The following is a 17,526-nucleotide window of genomic DNA, read 5'->3' as shown; positions in this document are numbered from 1 at the left end:
TATGGGTCTTCAAGGCTAGATTCAGGGGCAGGTCCTAGCCCCTACATATGTCTCCCCGTCTCACCTTCGCCCTTGTTGCAGCCTGGACCTCTCAGCCTCACCATGGCTACTAGTTGACTCCTGTGCAGAGCAGTCCCCAGGGCCACGGGATGTGCTGGCACATACTGTTCCTCACTTGGCAACAGCTGGGAACTCTGAACATTCTGGCCTCGCCTAGTAGCTGGGCCTCAGGGACCCAGTGTGGTCCAGGAGCATCCGCCGCACATTAAGTCTTGAGCACACTGCTCTCTTCCGCCCATCTGTCCCGTCTCGTGGGACTGCTGAAGAGCAAGTGTGCTGTTTGGTAACTGCCTGTGGAAGACATATTCCTTCAGCACCCTGGGAGAGCCGAGTCTCCATCTTGTCTTTGGCATTCATAGCCCTAGAATTCAGTTCCTATTTTCAAGCTAATTATCCTGTCTCCAATGGGCTTGAGGCCAACAAAATACCCAGTCAAGCCTCTTCCCTGTCAGAAATTCGTCACCATCAAGAACCCAGACCTTAGTGAAATGTCGTACCCATGATGATCTGGGAGTGGGCTTGGGGGACAGGATTGTCAAAACCCCCTGAGGGCCTCATGGAGAAGGAAAGAAGAGGGTCCAGCATCGGATTCCCACATTCCCTTCTGCTGTCCGTTACTCCCCTGACTCAGCACACTAGGTGATGCTCTTGGTGTTAGATGTAGTGTGTGACACAGTTGGCCGGGGGCCTGCACATCAGAGTTGGTATTAACCCACTGCCTTAATCAGCTTAGGAGGCTATACAGTGAGATTGCAAACTAAGTGGCTTAAACGGAACTTTTATTTCTCGGTGTTTTCCGGGATGTCTGAGGTCGTGGAGTGGCTTCCCAGGGGGGCTTCTCTTCCTGGCTAGTAGAGGGTCATCTCCTCACTGTGTCTTCTCATAGCAGAGAGCAAGTGAGTGAGCTCCCTGCACTCTCTTCTGAGAGGGACGCTAATTCTATGAGTTCAGGGCCCCATCCCTGTGACCTTGTTTAACCTTAATTAACTCCTGAAGGCCCTCCTTCCAATATTGTCATATTGGGAGTTAGGACTTTAAAAATGCATTGGAAATGGGGAAGCAAAAGAGAGGTAGTGAAATCCACAGCGCACACCTTAGATATGTCTGTTTCGGAAGGTAGAGATGGAAGCAGTTGTATCTGGGACAGACCCTTGGGTGTGTGCTGCCTCTTGTAATAGAGCTGTAGCCATGCCACTGTGTGCTGAAAGGGCAGTGGCAAAGCCAGTGAGACTTTGACATGAACATCTGGGGCAGATGGTCCTAAGTTCTTTGTTCACAAAGACTATAGACTTTGTATTAGCGTCCCATCGCTGTGAAGTATTACTGAGGTCAATCAGCTTAAAGGAGGAAAGGTGTATTTGGCCTTGTGGTGTCAGATTTCAGTTCCTGGTTGCTTGGCTCTTTTGCTTTAGAGGCCACAGTGAGGCTCTATAGTATGGTTGATATGTGTGGCAGAGAAAGCCACTCTTCTCAGGTGGCCAGGAGGGGGCGGGAAAGGGCAGGATCATTGGTCACCCTTCAGTGACCTGACTTCCTTCTACTATGGCCCGCCTCTTGAAGTTCCAATAGCTCCCAGTAAGACCCCAGCTTTTAGGGTACACTTCAGATGTAAATCTTATATTTTCTGGGATATTGCTTTGTGATTAAGTTGTTACAAGTAGTTTATAAAAGATCTGGTAGATGTTAATAGTTAATAGGCACGGTGTGATGTGTGCTAGGAGTAGAAGTTACCAGGTGGGGGTGTTCTGAGGTCCAGAGTCCAGCCTCTCACTGCTAGTGTCTTAGAGTTTATTTGCCTTGGGTACACTTCCTTTAAAGTACCCTTAAGGTGCAGGATTCCTACCTGCAATACCCTCTCTTTAGCACAAGTCCTTGGAGGACAGGTTTGGGTGTCTGAGGTCAGGCCAACCTGAGACCACTTCCTCCTCCACTGCTCACCAGCTCTGAAAACGTGGGCAAGCCCCCAACCTCATCAGAACCCCCGCTTCTCATGTGAAGGCAAGACACTGGCCTTACTGTGTTGAGGATGAGCTTGTGACACAACACACCATTGCTGCTGAGTATCCATACACAGATCTATCTTGGATCCAGAATCTTCTGCCCAGGACTTTGATGGACAGACTGCCAGTTCCTGCCGCTCTAGATGTCTTCCTCATGGTCTAGGGCTAGCCTAGCTGCTGCTGTGTAATTTTCACTGTAGCACTTATTTCCCAGTATCAGGTCTTATGTGGACCCCGATATCCATAACTGATGGATGGGAAGTTGTGATGGTCACCACTGGCGTGCAGGCTACACAACACCGGCCTGCTTTTAGAAGGAACGTCATCTGTCTATGAAGGGGCATCATTTGGGGATCATTCTTTTCTATTCTTGCTCCCTCGTGGTCTCAAGTCATCATCCGAGTGTGACAGAGTGTGACTCTGTCCACTTCTTCTGCCTCCTGCGGAGCTGTCTCATTCTGAGTCTTGTTCCCTGAACCAGTCCAGTGAGACTGTAGCATGGAGACTGACTGAGGTCAGAAGATTCCCACGCTCTCTCATTCACAAGGAATGGGGGCACGTGTAACAAGTTACCTGGGCAGGGCTTGTAAGTCGTCCCAGTTACAATGCTTTGGCCAGCCCTACAGGTGGCTGGCCGTTCGTGTGCGCTTTGCTAGCTAGTGCATCCACCTCACTTGCCTAGGGCTCGGGACTCCCCATCGCTGCATGCTTGAGCCTACACTGTGAAGGTGCATTGTCCACCATGAGTGTGCATATAAATGAATCCACGAGTCAGGAAAAATGCTTTGTCACGTTCTGTTCCTTGCTGTGACCTGTATTTTCCTTGTGAGATGCCAATCGGGTGTATGACAGTAATGGGTGAAACAACAGCAGGTAGCCCAGGCCATTAAGGTATGGGAATTGCCTCAGGGATTTTGTCACAGTGATGGAAAGCTAACTAAGTCCATATTCCCTGTGAACATGAGGACTTAGGAACATCTTGCCGTGGTCCACCTGGCCATATGGCCACTCAGGGCCAATTGGCCGTGGGGTCTGTGGTGATGCACCCTGCGGTCCCCTCAACCTCTGAGAGGTAAGTTTGATAGTCTTTTACTTTTTTATAGTTACTTTATTGAGGTCAAAATTCATATCTGCATCATTCAACCCACCTAAAGCATACAGCTCAGTGTTTTTTGTTTGTTTATTTTTTTTTTTACTATATTCACAGTCGTCTCTTAACCCTAGGCAACTGTTATTCTGATTTGTGTCTCTGTGGATTCACTCTGTCTAGATATTTTTGTGTTAATAGACCCATCCGATATTTTGTGTGTGTGTGTGTGTGTGTGTGTGTGTGTGTGTGTGTGTGTGTCTTCTTTTACTTGGCATAATCTTATTAAGTTTCATCCATATTGTCACACGTGGAAATATTTCATCCCTCTTATTTAACGGCACTAGTCTGCTGCAATAGGGAGCCAGCCTCCCCTTGCCCCTTGGTTGATGGATGTTTGAATTGTTTCCACTTCTCAGTCGTTGTGAATAACTGCTGTGAATGTTTACATAAAAGTCTGTGTGTTGAGTGTCAGTGTTCCAGCTCTGCGGGGAAGAAAATTAAGACTCTCAGTCGCCAGCATTATTGAGCGTCTACTAGATGCGAGACTGCACCGAGTATTTCCCGTCTCATGGACTTCTCACAGTAGCCCAACAAGTAGCCTTCCTCCCCCCTTCTTTAAAGTAAAGGAACAGGTCCATTAGCTAATATGGGGTGGAGCTGGGACTTTCACATTGCATCCAGAAGGTGGGCAGCTCCTCGTACTGTGCTTCTCCAAGTCATCCTCTTGGATGGTCACACTAGTGAAGTCCAGGTGATGGGTCCCTGACCCTCAGTACCTGAGCGGAACCCCTCCAGTAACCAGTGACTTTGCCTTTACTATCCCAATGTTCACTGAAGAAAAGATATTCAGAGATGTTTCATAGCTCACCAGAGACTGGGGTGTGAACATCCCACCGTATTCTGCAGCTGCTTCCCTGCTCCCACAGCTGTCTCTCACAGCTGCATCTCTCACAGCTGCATAGCTGCCTCTTTCCTCAGGAAGTTTCCTGTACGCTTAGAATCCCATTTTCAAAAGGGGTAGCATGCAACCCATGTACCTTTCTGAGTGCATGTGGTGGTGTCTCTGAGAGGATGCTCACCACCTGGGCCCAGGGATCTCAGACAGGTAGGACCCCTGGTGGCCAGCTGTGACATTGCATTGTCCCTCAGGCTCATATCCCATCAGAATTCACTGCTACATCTGTCAGTGAACAGAGACCAAAAAAGCATGCAGTGAACTCACTCTGGAGAGTTAGTTCTGTGGATACCGAGGTGGAGAGGGATTTGGGGAGCTGCCTGGAAAAGGAAGGTGGCAGTGCGGGGAGGGTGGAGAAGGAGGGGGGGGTAATGGCGGTGGGTGGCATACCAACTGTCTCCATATGGTTACCTACCCACAGCTGCTATCTTGGATGACCCCATGGAGTGCAGCAGAGGGGAACGGCTCTCCATCACCCTGGCCAAGAACCGCATCAACCGCGCACCAGAGAGGCTGGGCAAGGCCAAGGTCGAAGTGGACATCTTTGAGCTTCTCAGAGACAGCGAGTACGAAACTGCAGAAACCAGTACGTAGAATGGACAGGCTGGCAGAGGAAGAGTTGATGGTGGGCGTGTGCCTAGTGCCAAGCCTCTGATTCAGATGTTTCCAGGGGAGGGAGAAAGTTACATATCAGGAAGGCCTGTGAGAATCTCAGCCCAGATGAGACTCTAGGTTTTGGTGTGAATCATGAATTAGATAGACTATTAATTCACAAAGTAATCTGTCCGTCCATCTGTTCATCTATCCATCTATTCATCCATCCACTCATCCATCCATCCATCCATCCATCCATCCATTCATCTCCTGGGCATTTTCTATACAAATACTTGAACAAAGTTTTGTGGATGATGGTGAAAGAATGACGGCCAACATAAAGGTAGCTTATCAACTCCTCACCTGATTGTCTTCTTCCTTCCTCCCTTCCTCCCTCCTCCCCCTCCCCCCTTCCTCCCTCCTCCCCTTCCCTTCCTCGCTCCTTCTGCCTCCCTCTTAACTTTTTTCTTTCCCTTCTAGTCTTTAGTAGTGTTTCATGTTGAGATAGGCTGCCGCTCTATAACCCAGGCTGGTCTAGAGCTCAGTACATAGCCCAGGCTAGCCTTGAAATTACAACAGTTCTCCTGCCTCAGCCACCCCACCTGGCTCCATGTCACATTCCTGGGCTGAAAGCAGAAATGTAGGAAGATGCTGGACTTGGAATAGAGGATGACCACTTTCTCTAAGATATTCAGTCAGCCTGTACCTCAGTTTCTTCATCAGTAAAATGGGATTGCTGGGATCTACTTTACACATCTTGGATATTTGCTGTGAGATTCGTATGTGTTAAAATATAGGAGAGGCCCCTGTGAACTGTAGAGTTTCACAGACATTTAACTTACTCATAGAACACAGGGTGGGACCCTTGTGCTGGATGCCGATTTCACAACTAGCAATAGTGTGTGAGTTATATACTTTAGAAAATAAAGTGACGCTCAAAATTTGGGGAAATCTGCCTGAGCACAGAGCTAGTCCATGCACAACCTGCTGCTTCTCTCTTGTGAGCCTTTGTCTGGTGCTGGTATTGCCTTGCGATTTGGGCTCAACTGAGTGAGCCCCTGCCCTGTAGCCAACCTGGAAATGAACAGCTCCAATATGGGAGGAAAGCAAAGAGCTGTTAGTCGACTTCCGGCTTCTGTGGCCAAGTCCATCAACTTAAAAGGCGGGAACGAATGCTTGCTTGGCTGCACAGTGTTTGAGGTCTGAGTCCGTCACTGACTGTCCCCATTGCTGTGGGATTTTTAAGGTGTGGAGCATCGTGGGGAGGCTTGCCTTAGAGTGACATGGCCCACCTCAGTGTAACCAGGAAGCAAGAGGAGGGATGAGGGTCCCAGTGTTCCCTGTAAGGACTTGCCCCCCCCCCCAGTGACCTCACTTCCTACCACTAGGCCCCGCCTCCTTAAAGTTCCCCCTACCTCCCAACAGCACCACCATGTGGCAACCAAGCCTTCACCATGTGAGCCTTTGAAGGTCATTCGAATCTTGACTCAGCCCACACACATGCTGACATCAAGCCCACAAGACACTGGAGAGTCTCCTTCTCTTCTTCTCCCAACCTGGAGCCAAATGCATAAAAGCAAAGAACAATTTGTGTAACTATGGATGTTAGGCACTGGGTCTTTCCTATGAGGATGTAGCCATGCTCTATTACCTTGGCTATGCCTGGGCTGTTAGGGCTGCAAGGAAGGGAACAGGTTTTCACTGCTTAAATACAGCAGATGTTGGGGGAGGGGGGAGCAGAGGCAGACAGTGGCTCCCGGACCACCAGCCTGCCTCCCTCTCTCTCTCTCTCTCTCTTTCTCTCTCTCTCTCTCTCTCTCTCTCTGTGTGTGTGTGTGTGTGTGCGTGCGCGCGTGCATGCATGTGTGTGTTTCTGTCTCTTTGCCCTGCTCTTAGTGCTATTTATTTATTTATTCTTCTCTTGTACTGCTGGGTCCAGGTTCGTCCCTCAGCTGGCTAGTTTTCCTAGCTCATCCATCATGTACCTGTCTCATAATGGCTGCTTAGGATGAACCCTCTGATTCTTCACTCTGGAGCTTTTATTGCGTGTCTTCCCTATGATTCAGGATGCTATGCATTGGGAGCAGTGTTGGAAACAAGATGGACAGGACCTGTGGACTCATGGGGCCTACAGCCTCTTCAGAGCACACACAGTATCGGGGTTCCCTTAGTATTGCTTTGTAAAATATATTCATCCCCACAATCTGTTCCCTGACTCTTCCTATATCCATTGTACCCTATTCCCCCCGACTTCATGTCTTTTGCTTATAAATAACCCACTGAGTCCAGTTTGTGCTGCTTCTGTAGGCAACGGTGTGCAGCCATTATCTGGAGCATGGCCAACCTATCAGGGACCACACCTCTACAGAAAACCAGCTCTCCTTCCCCTGGCACCATTAATGGCCCCAACTCCTCAGCTAGGAGAGGGGGCTTGTGGGCTCCTTCCTGCTCTGTGCTGGAGTGTGGACTGGCTTGATCTTATGTAGGTCTCGTTCAGGCGCCCATGGCTGTTGTGAATTCATGAGTGCGGCTCTCCTGTGATATCCAAAAGATGCAGTTTTGCTCTGGACCTCCTTGACTCTTGACTCTCATAGCCTTTCTGCTGATTCTTCCATGGTGCCCCCTGAGGGGAAGGGTATGAAATGGATGCTCCCACTTAGCACCCGTTTCTCTGGTCTCCAAAGTGGAAGATCTCATTAGGTCTGCTCATCTTGCTTTGTGGCCACTCTCACAGGCTGCCAGTGTTTGCCAGACAGCAGATATGGATTATCCTTGGGGACAGTTTCTTCTTCTGGTCCACAGCTGTGAGTGAGGATGGCTTATACTGTTCAGAGCAGGGACACTGAAGTTGACAGGAAGTACTGCCACACGTTTCTCTAGAACTGGGCTGTGGTGGATCCAGTATGAAAACATCCATTTATTCATTCAAGTGGTAAATAAGCATTTAGCAAGTGCCCATTGCACCTGACTCTAGCCAACAAGAATTTACCAGGAGCAGAAACACGTCCAAGAAGACGTCAAGATTAATTTCTAGCACAATAAAAGGAGGATAGATTGCCCAAGATCTTCCAAATAAAATTGAAAATGCCGACAACTTCTTACAAGTCTTCTAGTCTGGTCTGTGGGGTTTCCTCACCTAGGTGTCGGACAAGGGTCTGGACTTCTTTATAGCTCTGTAGTCCACTCTTTGAAAACCAACTCCCACCTCTTTTCCTTCAGTTCTTCAAGGCCTCCCCAGCAGAACCGGATGCATGTCTGTCCATTGTGGATGGCGTCATTGGTGGGAAGAAATTTCCTCTCCCGGTGACCCACGCAGCCTGCCTTGGTAGAGTCAGTGCGTCTAGAATATTGAGCCAGATGAATCAGGGAATAAAGGAAATTGATATCTTTATTCCTCATTGCGGGGCTTTGGGCATCTTTTTAATGCCTTTCTTTTAGGCACCGAGTATTTTATTAGCAAGTGGCCTTCAGGTTCAGCTTTTATATCAATGTGTTTGAGGCATGCTTCAGATGGCTTCTGGATCTTTCTACCCCAAGGGTCTTTCATCTGAAGTCAGAATATACCACCAACATAGGTCTTAAACACCATCTGGATATTTCTTGGAAAGGCCTAGCCTAGTTTTTCCTATATTCGGGTGAGGGGACAGGTGGACAGTGGGTTCATGGAGGGTGCTAAAGAGAGGTGAGCGAGCTCTCTGGTTGTCAGTGACTATCCTGGGAAAAGGTAGGTAGGAGGAACATACTCCTTGGGTAGAGAATTAGAATCCCTACTTGGGAAGGAGTCAAGTGATATGACAGGGTTGTGCATTTAAGAATCGGATTGACCAGCGCTCTACCTGTATGGTATAGAAAGGCTATATAGCCATTTTTATGCCTAGGGTTTGCTTATCTGTCAAATGATAGTGACGGCCGTGTTGTCTCATCACAGTGTTCCATGCACCAATATAGGTGACACATGTCCCTTGGTGGGTGCACACACAGGTCTTCAGCAAGTGGCAACTGTAGCTTTAGCTGTTAGATTATTTTCCCTCCTGTCTCAGTCAAGCAGGCTTCCTTCCCCCACTCATTGCCTCTTCTATCCCGTGTTTCAAAGGTCAGCTGTCCCCAAGGCCTACAGTCTCTCGCAGGCTCTTCTCAGGTGCCTTGTTTAACGCCAGCACACCTCATAATTGGACATGCCCACTCTCCTTCCAGTTTTTCCACGCTTGATGAGTCTGACAGCTTTGAGCTTTTGAAAGCTGTGGCGGGTCACCCTGCGCCAGCTGCTGCTCCAGTGCCACAGCCTGCCTGGGTTTTCCCTGGGCTAGTGGTCCAGGTCTGATTTTCATTGCTAATTTAAGACATTTGCATGGATTCAGGGCCTTGGATGACTCACCCAACCCCTCACCTATCACCCTGTGGCCAGGGACTGTTCTTTCAGGGAGATGAAGGGACTGCTGGTGGTGTCCAGGCTCTGATTGAAGTTGAGACTTTAGCAATCCAACAGGGCTGCTTGGTTTTACTGAAGTAATAGATGCTTCTCAGAAAAGCTCTGTACACACACTTAATGAATCACACGCAGGGTGGACCGGCCAGTCCAGGGAAGCAGAGGTTATTTTGAGAATCAAAGATGGGAAAGTATACTGAAGGTGAAGATGCTGGAATCTAAAGGTTGCCCCTCATCTGTTTGCTGTATACAAGGTTTAGACATGGAAAGTATCACACAGGGCATTAATTAACAGCCAACCTGGAAACTGGAAAGGTCTGAGGAGAAAATTCAACTCCCGTTTTGTCTGGTTTAGATAAGGTAGAATTTTATACAGTAGGTTTAGTTAAAGTGAGGGTCACTTACAAAGCGTTCTCTCTCTCTCTCTCTCTCTCTCTCTCTCTCTCTCTCTCTCTCTCTCTCAAGCACACACGCACACACACGCGCACGCACACACACACGCACGCGCGCGCACACACGCACACACACACACACACGCACCACACACACACACACACTCATGGGATTCCACCCCTCCCTGCCCTTTACTACCATCGCCTCAGGCTTCTAGATACTTGATTTGCTAACTCCCCCTGCAAGGCTCACAGATCTGAAGTGAAAGGAATGGACAAGCCCTGTTAGCCACTTGCCCTCTCCCTCCCCCCCTCCACTCAGCCCTCTCCCCCCTACTCAGCCCTCCTTGCTTTCTCTGTATCTTATCTCCATCACAGCCCTCCTTTTGCAAGGAGCTCCTAAAAGGCATCAGACGTTGACACGGTCAGCTACATAGATCACTCTGTCTCCTGTGGCGGATGTATTAGATTTAACTGAGCACCACCCCTTTACCACTCAGATACCTGCAGACACCATCCCTGCTGTGGCCAAAGCCAGTTGGAGGCTTAATTTACTGTACAGCTAGAAGCAGGAGCCTCCCTGTCAACGCTTCGCCTCTGCTTGTCTCTGTGAGGCCAAGCATACCATTCCCTGTCCATGTCGTCTCGCCTTGATATCCAGAAGGCACACCAGGGAACCAAGACCTCAGAGGCTCTATCTGACTTGCCATGGGACACGTCTACGATATGTTCTGTCTGCATCTGCAAGTCCACTCTTCCTAGCTTCCAGGCTTTTTGAAGGCTCTAGTGGTCATGACCTCCAGGGATTTAGGGTTGCCTCTAATAAGAAAGCCAGCACCCCTCAGTATCAGTTCAGAGGGTCTAGGATGATGGCTCAGTGGGTGAAGTGCTTGCTCTCCCTGTAAATCTCAATGCTTGGGAGGTGGAGATAAGTCGATGCCCTCAGCTCACTGACCCACCAGCCTGGACTACTGTCTGAGTTCTAGCCCAGCAAGAGACATAGTCTCAAAACAAAACAGAACAAGGTGGATGGTTCCTGAGAAACAAGACCTGAGGTTGACCTCTGGCCTTATGCATGTATGTCACACACACACACACACACACACACACATGCACACGCTCACACATACATGCATGTGCACACGCTCACACACACACCAGGGCCAGGGTAATGAGAAGCTAGAAGAGAAATGCATCCAAATTGTGATGAGTGACCCAGCAAGCATTCCTCGCTCAGCTGGCTGAGTTCCCCACTTCCCAGGCACACAGTATGGACTCACAATGATCTATCTGGTCCAGTCCTCTCTCCACAGGGGACAATGTAATGGAGGCTCCTGGTCTTTTCAAGGAAGAAGTTCTTCAAAGTGACAGAAGTCTTACGTGGGCACTCTCAAGGTGTGTCAGAGAGTGGCTCAAACAGACCTCATGTCAGAGCTAGGACACAGGCCAGATGGTCAGGTGAAACTCCAGGCAAAGCCTTGGGATGTTCCATAGGTGAAGACAAGCTAGCATCCCTGTAGATGGCACATTAGCCCGAGCAAAAGCTTGAACCTGGACAAGGGCGGTCTGGGGGAGGGGGTGAGTACAATGGGGCAAAGTGGCTGGTGAGTGTGTGTCTTTGACAAAGTTTACAGAAGCCATAGTTAGTGGTCAGATAGGAAGGGTAATAAAGACCACCACTCACACTCAGGGCTGGGGCACCTTAGTGCCCCAGGATAATAACCCTGGTTCCACATATCTTGAACTCATGCTGTATTCCTAAGTCCTTATGGGGGAATAATCAGAATTTTCTAGAAATGGGCATGCTCATCACTCTTCCTTCCTGAGGTTAGTGGGGAATGTGTGAGAATGGAAGTAGTTAACACATGCAGAGCAGCACACAGCCTGGTGTGCGCTCTCAGCACCTTTTACCCACTCCTGTGAAGCATTGGTTCATGCCTCCCTGCCAGTGGCAGTGTGCTTGCCCGCTGGGTGCCTGGCACATTGGAAGCCCCAGGGAATGGTGCTGCTCCTTCTGCAGCGGTTGGTGCCTATGAGGGAAGGAGGAGGTGGTGGTGGTTTCTGGAACCAGGCTCCGTTATGTGTTCTGAGTGTGTGATGTGTGGGGAGCAAGGAGGCGCCTCTGCCCTGCTGCCCCCCCCCCCTCTAGCTTTACCATGAAGTGACCTTGTGCCAAGGACAGAGTCAGCTGCAGGGTTGTTTTTTTTCTGCTCCATGGCCCTCCTGGTCCCATTAAACTGGGATGTTTAGCACCCGAGAGTTGCTGAGTGCCTCATCTAGAGCTACTTTGCTGGGGACAAGGACCTACACTCAGTGGCCCTTGGGTGGACCCCTCTGGACCATATGCCTCCTGGCTAGCCTTTCCCATCCTGCCCTGTTACTATCCTAGATGGCACTTGGCAGCCTTGAGAAGCTTCTCTGTGGGGCTGCAACACCACACCATGGTCTTTTATTCTCTTAGCTGCTCTAACAATTGCCTTCTGATTCCTCTGCTGCCTGAAAAACAGTTGTCATGGCTGTGTTGCTTTGTCTTTCTGTTTCCTCACTCTCCTGCTCCCCTGGAAAGGGGTTGGGGCCATCTGTTTCCCCTTCTTGATGTTTTTCCTACCGATTTCCCAGTGTTCTCACCCTGGTGGTTTTGGTCTGTGGGGCTGGGGCCCCAGAAGTCCTAGAGATGAGATCTTTTTATGGATGTTTCCCATTTACACTGAGCTAAGCATCCCTTCTAAGGAACAAGAGCCCCATTCATCTCTAGGTTTCTCCAGGCCATGCTGCTGATAGGACAGTCCCATTTCCCTGGGCTCAGCTTGGACCACACCAGTTCAGTTGAGCCAGTATCTGGTAATCAGTTGCTTTCTGCCAGGTCTGAACAGATGTCTCCCTGCCCTCAAGAGTTTAAGATCCAGTGACATCAATAGATAAAACGGATGTGGGTATGGAGAGATCAGAAGGCCAGGTCCAGGACCCCAAGCTCCTGAGGCGATGTGTTTAGAATTCAGAACGTTTGAGACTGTAGAAAGTGCATGTGGCACATATGCCAGACACAGCAGAATGTCTCCAGTAATGACCCATGTGCAAACATGTGTTTTATAGTCACCCATTGCACAGGTTGAATAGCCCTTGAATGAAATGCTTGGGACCACAAGTGTCTCCTGGTGGGGCTGGAGGTGAGGCTTCAAACTGTTTGCATAGACTTTAGTAGTTGAGAATTCCTAATAATCAATATATCTGAAACCCCACATCTCAAGTGTTTTGAGCATCATGCCAGTGTTCCAAAAGCTTCTGATTTAGAACTTGGGATTTTTGGATTAGGGCTTCTTAGCTGGTAAATAGCCACACATCTGTGTACTTAGAAGAGATTTTACCACCTATTTTGAGAGAACTCATCCAAATTTGGGATTATGACCTTCTGTAAGAATTTATCTTCAGAAAAAAAAAATCCATCTTCTGAGAGCCGTCACGTGTATGCTTGGGGCAGAAACTGGCTAGGAATGTAGAGAACGAGGGAATTGTCCTGTTTCTAGAGGCTGCTGGGTCAGATGCTGAACACAGGGATGCTTTCTTGCCTTGGGGCAGGACCTGAGCTGGGTGATAGAGGATCAGTATGAGTTTCCTGTTTAGAGGGACAAGAGGCTAGAGAATGGCAAGCTAGGAGTGCTGAAGAACCCTGGCTTGGAGAAGTGTTTTAATGTGAATAAAATAGCTGACCGTGGAACCAGTTTTTAGAAAAGCAGCTAAAATATTTTAATAGTGATATATTAATAACTGATTTATTAATGTATTCATAGCCAAGCCCAGCATTGGGTCTAACTACTAGAACAAGGTTGAACTAGTCATGAATATAAATGACATTTGTAATGCAATATGAAAACATTGGTGATTTCTGTTGGTGACAAAGGCACATGTACTGCAAATACACATGCATTGAAAGCGAAGGAAAATTTATATTCCAGCTAGGTTTACAGAGAATAATGAACAACAACAACAACAGCAACATAGTGTGTACATGCGCGTGCACACACACACACACACACACACACACACACACACACATACACACACACACACCTTCACATTCCTGATTGCTTGCCATAAAACACTGGCAAGCTGGTCAGGTTGGGAACACCTGGTTTAGGTAGAACTAACCACGAAGAGGCAGCCTGGGGTAGGAAGACAGAGTCTGGCACAGTGTGGGAGGAGGCACGGGAGGGGGGCGGTGGTGAGGGTGGCAGGGCTGTGAAGGTGGGGTGACAGACAGATCAGACCTCTTAAATTTTACTTGTCATCAGGAGATTTTTTTTTATCACATTCTTTACAACATATTATAAAAAGAATACATGCTCATTACAGAGAGCAAAGAAATAAAAAAAGAAGAAGAAACCCACAGAACATTCCCACTGCCAAGGCAGTGTCATCGAACATTCCAGTTAATTGCCATTCTCTATGGAAGGCTGTGGTTTAGGACTTGGTTCTGGGGCCAAGGGTCAAGCTGTCTGATCCGCACTCCATTTCTTAGTTTCTTTGTCTTATTTTTTGTGTCTGTAAAGTGACGATGGCTGTCACTGTACCTGTTTCTTCAGGTTGCTTTAGAATTACACAAATCGGTTCCTAAGCCATGCTCTGAGCAGGCCATAATTATCTCCTGGCAAATATTGGCACTAGTCATGTCCTCCTCGATGCATAGCCAGCCCCACTATCGGTCTAGCTTAGGCTCCAGGTAGACGCACATATAATTTCACATCCTACTTAATTCTCTTAATATTATTACATAAATAATGTTAATGCTATTATTAACTGTTCATATACCTCTTAAATGCCTAAAATACCATCCTACTTGGGCATATGGCCCTCTCTTTATAACTATTCTTTGATGGTTAGACATTTAGTTTATTTCCAGTTTCCCATGAGAAGAATCAAGGAGGCTGTGGTATGACTAGGCTATGGCTCCTTGGTGTGTTATTCTAAGGGCTGGAAGGTGCCATAGCAACAGATTAATGCTTTATGATTATACTTTACTCTACAGCCTGGAGAGAAGATTGGAAATGGAGAGTCCTGGAGACAGACCCCTTAAGAAGTCAGGTCAGCTCGGTAGAGGCCAGCCCCAATAAGTGAGAGAATGCCATTAGAAGGGAAGTGTGGGAGAGTCAAGAGAATCAAGAGTGACTATGGCTTTGGCTTTCCAGAGCTGAGGGGAGTGAGCCAGAGTGGTTAAGAACATGAGCTTTGGTGTCAGATGGGCCTCTAAGGTCAAGACCAGCTAAGCCGTTTATTACCTGTATGGGCTTGAGCAAGTTACTTATACGCATGACTCCATTTCCACATCTGTAACATGGGAATACAATAAGTCTTCCTTGGTGGAGGAAGGGGATCATCAAGAGCTGACAGAGCAAGATGGAGGAGGACAGTGTGAGAAGAGGGATGAATAAGAAGAAAGCATAATGATGTATAGGTACAAAAATGCCATAATGAAACCCATCGCGTTATGGCTAACTTTAAAAACTAATACATTTGGAGTGCTGGGGTTATGGCTCAGCAGGAAAGAGCCCTTACTGCTCTTGCAGAGGGCCTGAGTTTGATTCCTGGCATGGATGTGTGATGGCGCACAAGCATCTGTAATTCCTGCTACAGGGAATCCGACGCCCTGTAAGACCCAGGCGGTTTGGCAACAGAGTCCATGCTCACACTATACTGAACTCTGCTGAGTTGAGTAGGAGGTGCCAGAGGGCAGGTGCAGTGGCTAAGGTGAGCAGGTGCTTAGAACTTGGTTTTGTACTCAAGACGTAAGCCAAATGGTAGGGTCATCTGGGCAAATGAAGCAAGGCTAAGTTTGTTCAGGCAGAGGAAAGCATAGGTCAAACCTGGATTAAGCAAATAAAAAGAAAGAGTCATTAGCCAAGAAGGATTGTCAGCGAGATAGATGAGAAACAGCCGTGGGCAGCGTTACAAAGTCCCAAAGAAGACCATCACCAGCTTGTCGGACGGTGGGAAAGAGAGGCGGATGAGGACTAGTGGTGATCCTGACAAAAGATGTAGTAGAACAAAGCAGGCTCAGAGCAAGACCTCTACTAGCATGAGGTCACTACAGCTCTGGAGGAGAGAGCTGGGGGGAAGGCATGGCTGTAGAGAACCAGACTGCAGTGAATGGGGCTTGGGGCTTGAAGCCCAAAGCTGACTCTGACCTTGACCAACTGTGCAACCTAATAAGTGTCATTTGACATCAGGAGGGAGGACTCCTCTTGAAGGCCGTCATGCTGGGGTGACATGGAAAGCATCCGGCAGGCAGGGAGATGCCTTGCACCCTGCTGAGGCCCTTCCAAGCTTAGGCCTGGTCCCTAGGCTGCATGCCCCTGGGGATGGGTAGACTTAGTATCACTGAGTCCTCTGCACTTTGAGATTTGACAGCCCACAGGTAAAGGGAGGGTATAGCCGACTGGAAGTTCATATGGTGCACCACAACTCTGATTTGAACCATGGAGTCCTCCCCTACCACCTGTGCCCCTACGCAGTTGATCCCATGGCTGTTTTGGCTGATGGCTTCCTCCACAAGCCAGCATGCAGCATTTCCTCACATGCAGTTTCCAGACCTGGAAAATGAGTTCTGTCATGAATAAGAGGGAAATTAGTGTGGAGCTGGGGTTTCAGTTTTGGGCACACTATCAAACTGTGCAGTGGAGAGCCTCTTTATTCAGCCTAAGGATGGCCTCTGGGCTCTGACATCACTGATGTGTATGGAAAATGAGCCCTTTCTGTCCCCTTCTTTCCTCCCATCTTCCTTAACCCAAACTCCAGCATTCTGAAAGCTTAAATCTCTCCTCTTCTTCTGACCACAGGCCCCATGCTTCAGCACCCAGTCATGAATGCACTCTGGGACCCTATCTAGAAAACATTGTGCCTGGCATCAGAGGTGGCCTGCCCAAAGGGGTTTGCAATCTAGTGAGCAAGTGGGTCTAGGGAGGTGGCTCAATGGCAAAGTGCTTGCCGCACAAGCATAAGGACCTGAGTTTGAATCCCCAGCACCCACATTAAAGCTGGATATAGTGATGTGCATCTGCAACTTCAGTGCTGGGGCAAAGATAGCTGGACCCTGTGGGCCCACTCCCCAGCTACCCAGGCTAGCCCAAACTGCATGATCCAGGCTCAGGGAGAGACCCTGCCATGGAAATATCAGTGGAGAACAGCAGAGGAAAATACCTCTGCTGACCTCTGTGCCCTACACACACACACACACACACACACACACACACACACACACGCGCGCACACGTGAGAGAGAAAGAGACAGAGACAGAGAGAGACAGAGAGGTGCAGTCAGGGGCTGGCACAACCTGTGCTAGTATTATTATACCTTCCATGACTATAATTGTGTTTAGTGATAGAGACGGCTACAGTGAGGACCTCAGAATATTGAGATTCCTTCAATCAATAGGCCTTCCACCAACATTAGTCAATCAGATTCTAGGAAGCAGGCATACACACATACACCATACATGCCCCCCCCCACATGTGAACACCTTCAAGCACACACACTCATGAAGAACATGAAGATATCTAGTGAGAGGAGAGAAGAACTCTATAGCACAATCGAATTGCCTAAGAGAAGAGGTGCAAACTAGGGATGTGGGAACCAAGGTCTAAAGAAAGAAGGTTATCTGGGTAAGCCACAAAAGCTGAGTCTCTAGCATCCAGGAAGGAAGGGAGCCTTCCAAGTTGAAGAAAACAAGGTCTCCGGCAATGCTGGCCCCCAGGTAGCACAGGAGGAAACCAGCTCCAGGACAAGGCAGCCAGAGGGGCCCTGCCAGGGGGTACTCGCTCCCCCTGCTCTCCATCCTCCCTCCCTTCTCTCTCTCATCTGCATCCTTTGACTTCTACTCTCTGCTTTTTTACTTCTCTGCTGGCATCTCTTGGCCACCTCTGCCCCATGACTGTCTTCTTTTGCTCCTCCTCTGTGTGTCTGAGGTGTTGAGAGACTGAAGACTGGCCACCTCTCTGGTACCATGTAGACCTTGCACC

At 48.6% G+C, this 17,526-nt stretch overlaps 1 protein-coding gene across 7 annotated transcripts in view; it reads left to right on the top strand.

Annotated features, from left to right (window-relative positions):
* GRIK4 (glutamate ionotropic receptor kainate type subunit 4) overlaps positions 1 to 17,526 on the top strand; it is a 427,994-nt gene that overhangs the window by 249,275 nt on the left and 161,193 nt on the right. For all 7 annotated transcript variants that reach the window (XM_084782224.1, XM_084782226.1, XM_084782227.1 and 4 more), the window contains one exon: positions 4,527 to 4,691. In XM_084782224.1, coding sequence (XP_084638350.1) covers positions 4,527 to 4,691 — 165 coding nt within the window. The remainder of the gene's footprint in view (positions 1 to 4,526; positions 4,692 to 17,526) is intronic.

Source organism: Acomys minous (assembly GCF_964271855.1).
Source record: "Acomys minous genome assembly, chromosome: 5".
Lineage (NCBI taxonomy): Eukaryota > Metazoa > Chordata > Mammalia > Rodentia > Muridae > Acomys > Acomys minous.
This window is presented reverse-complemented; position numbering and strand designations above follow the sequence as displayed.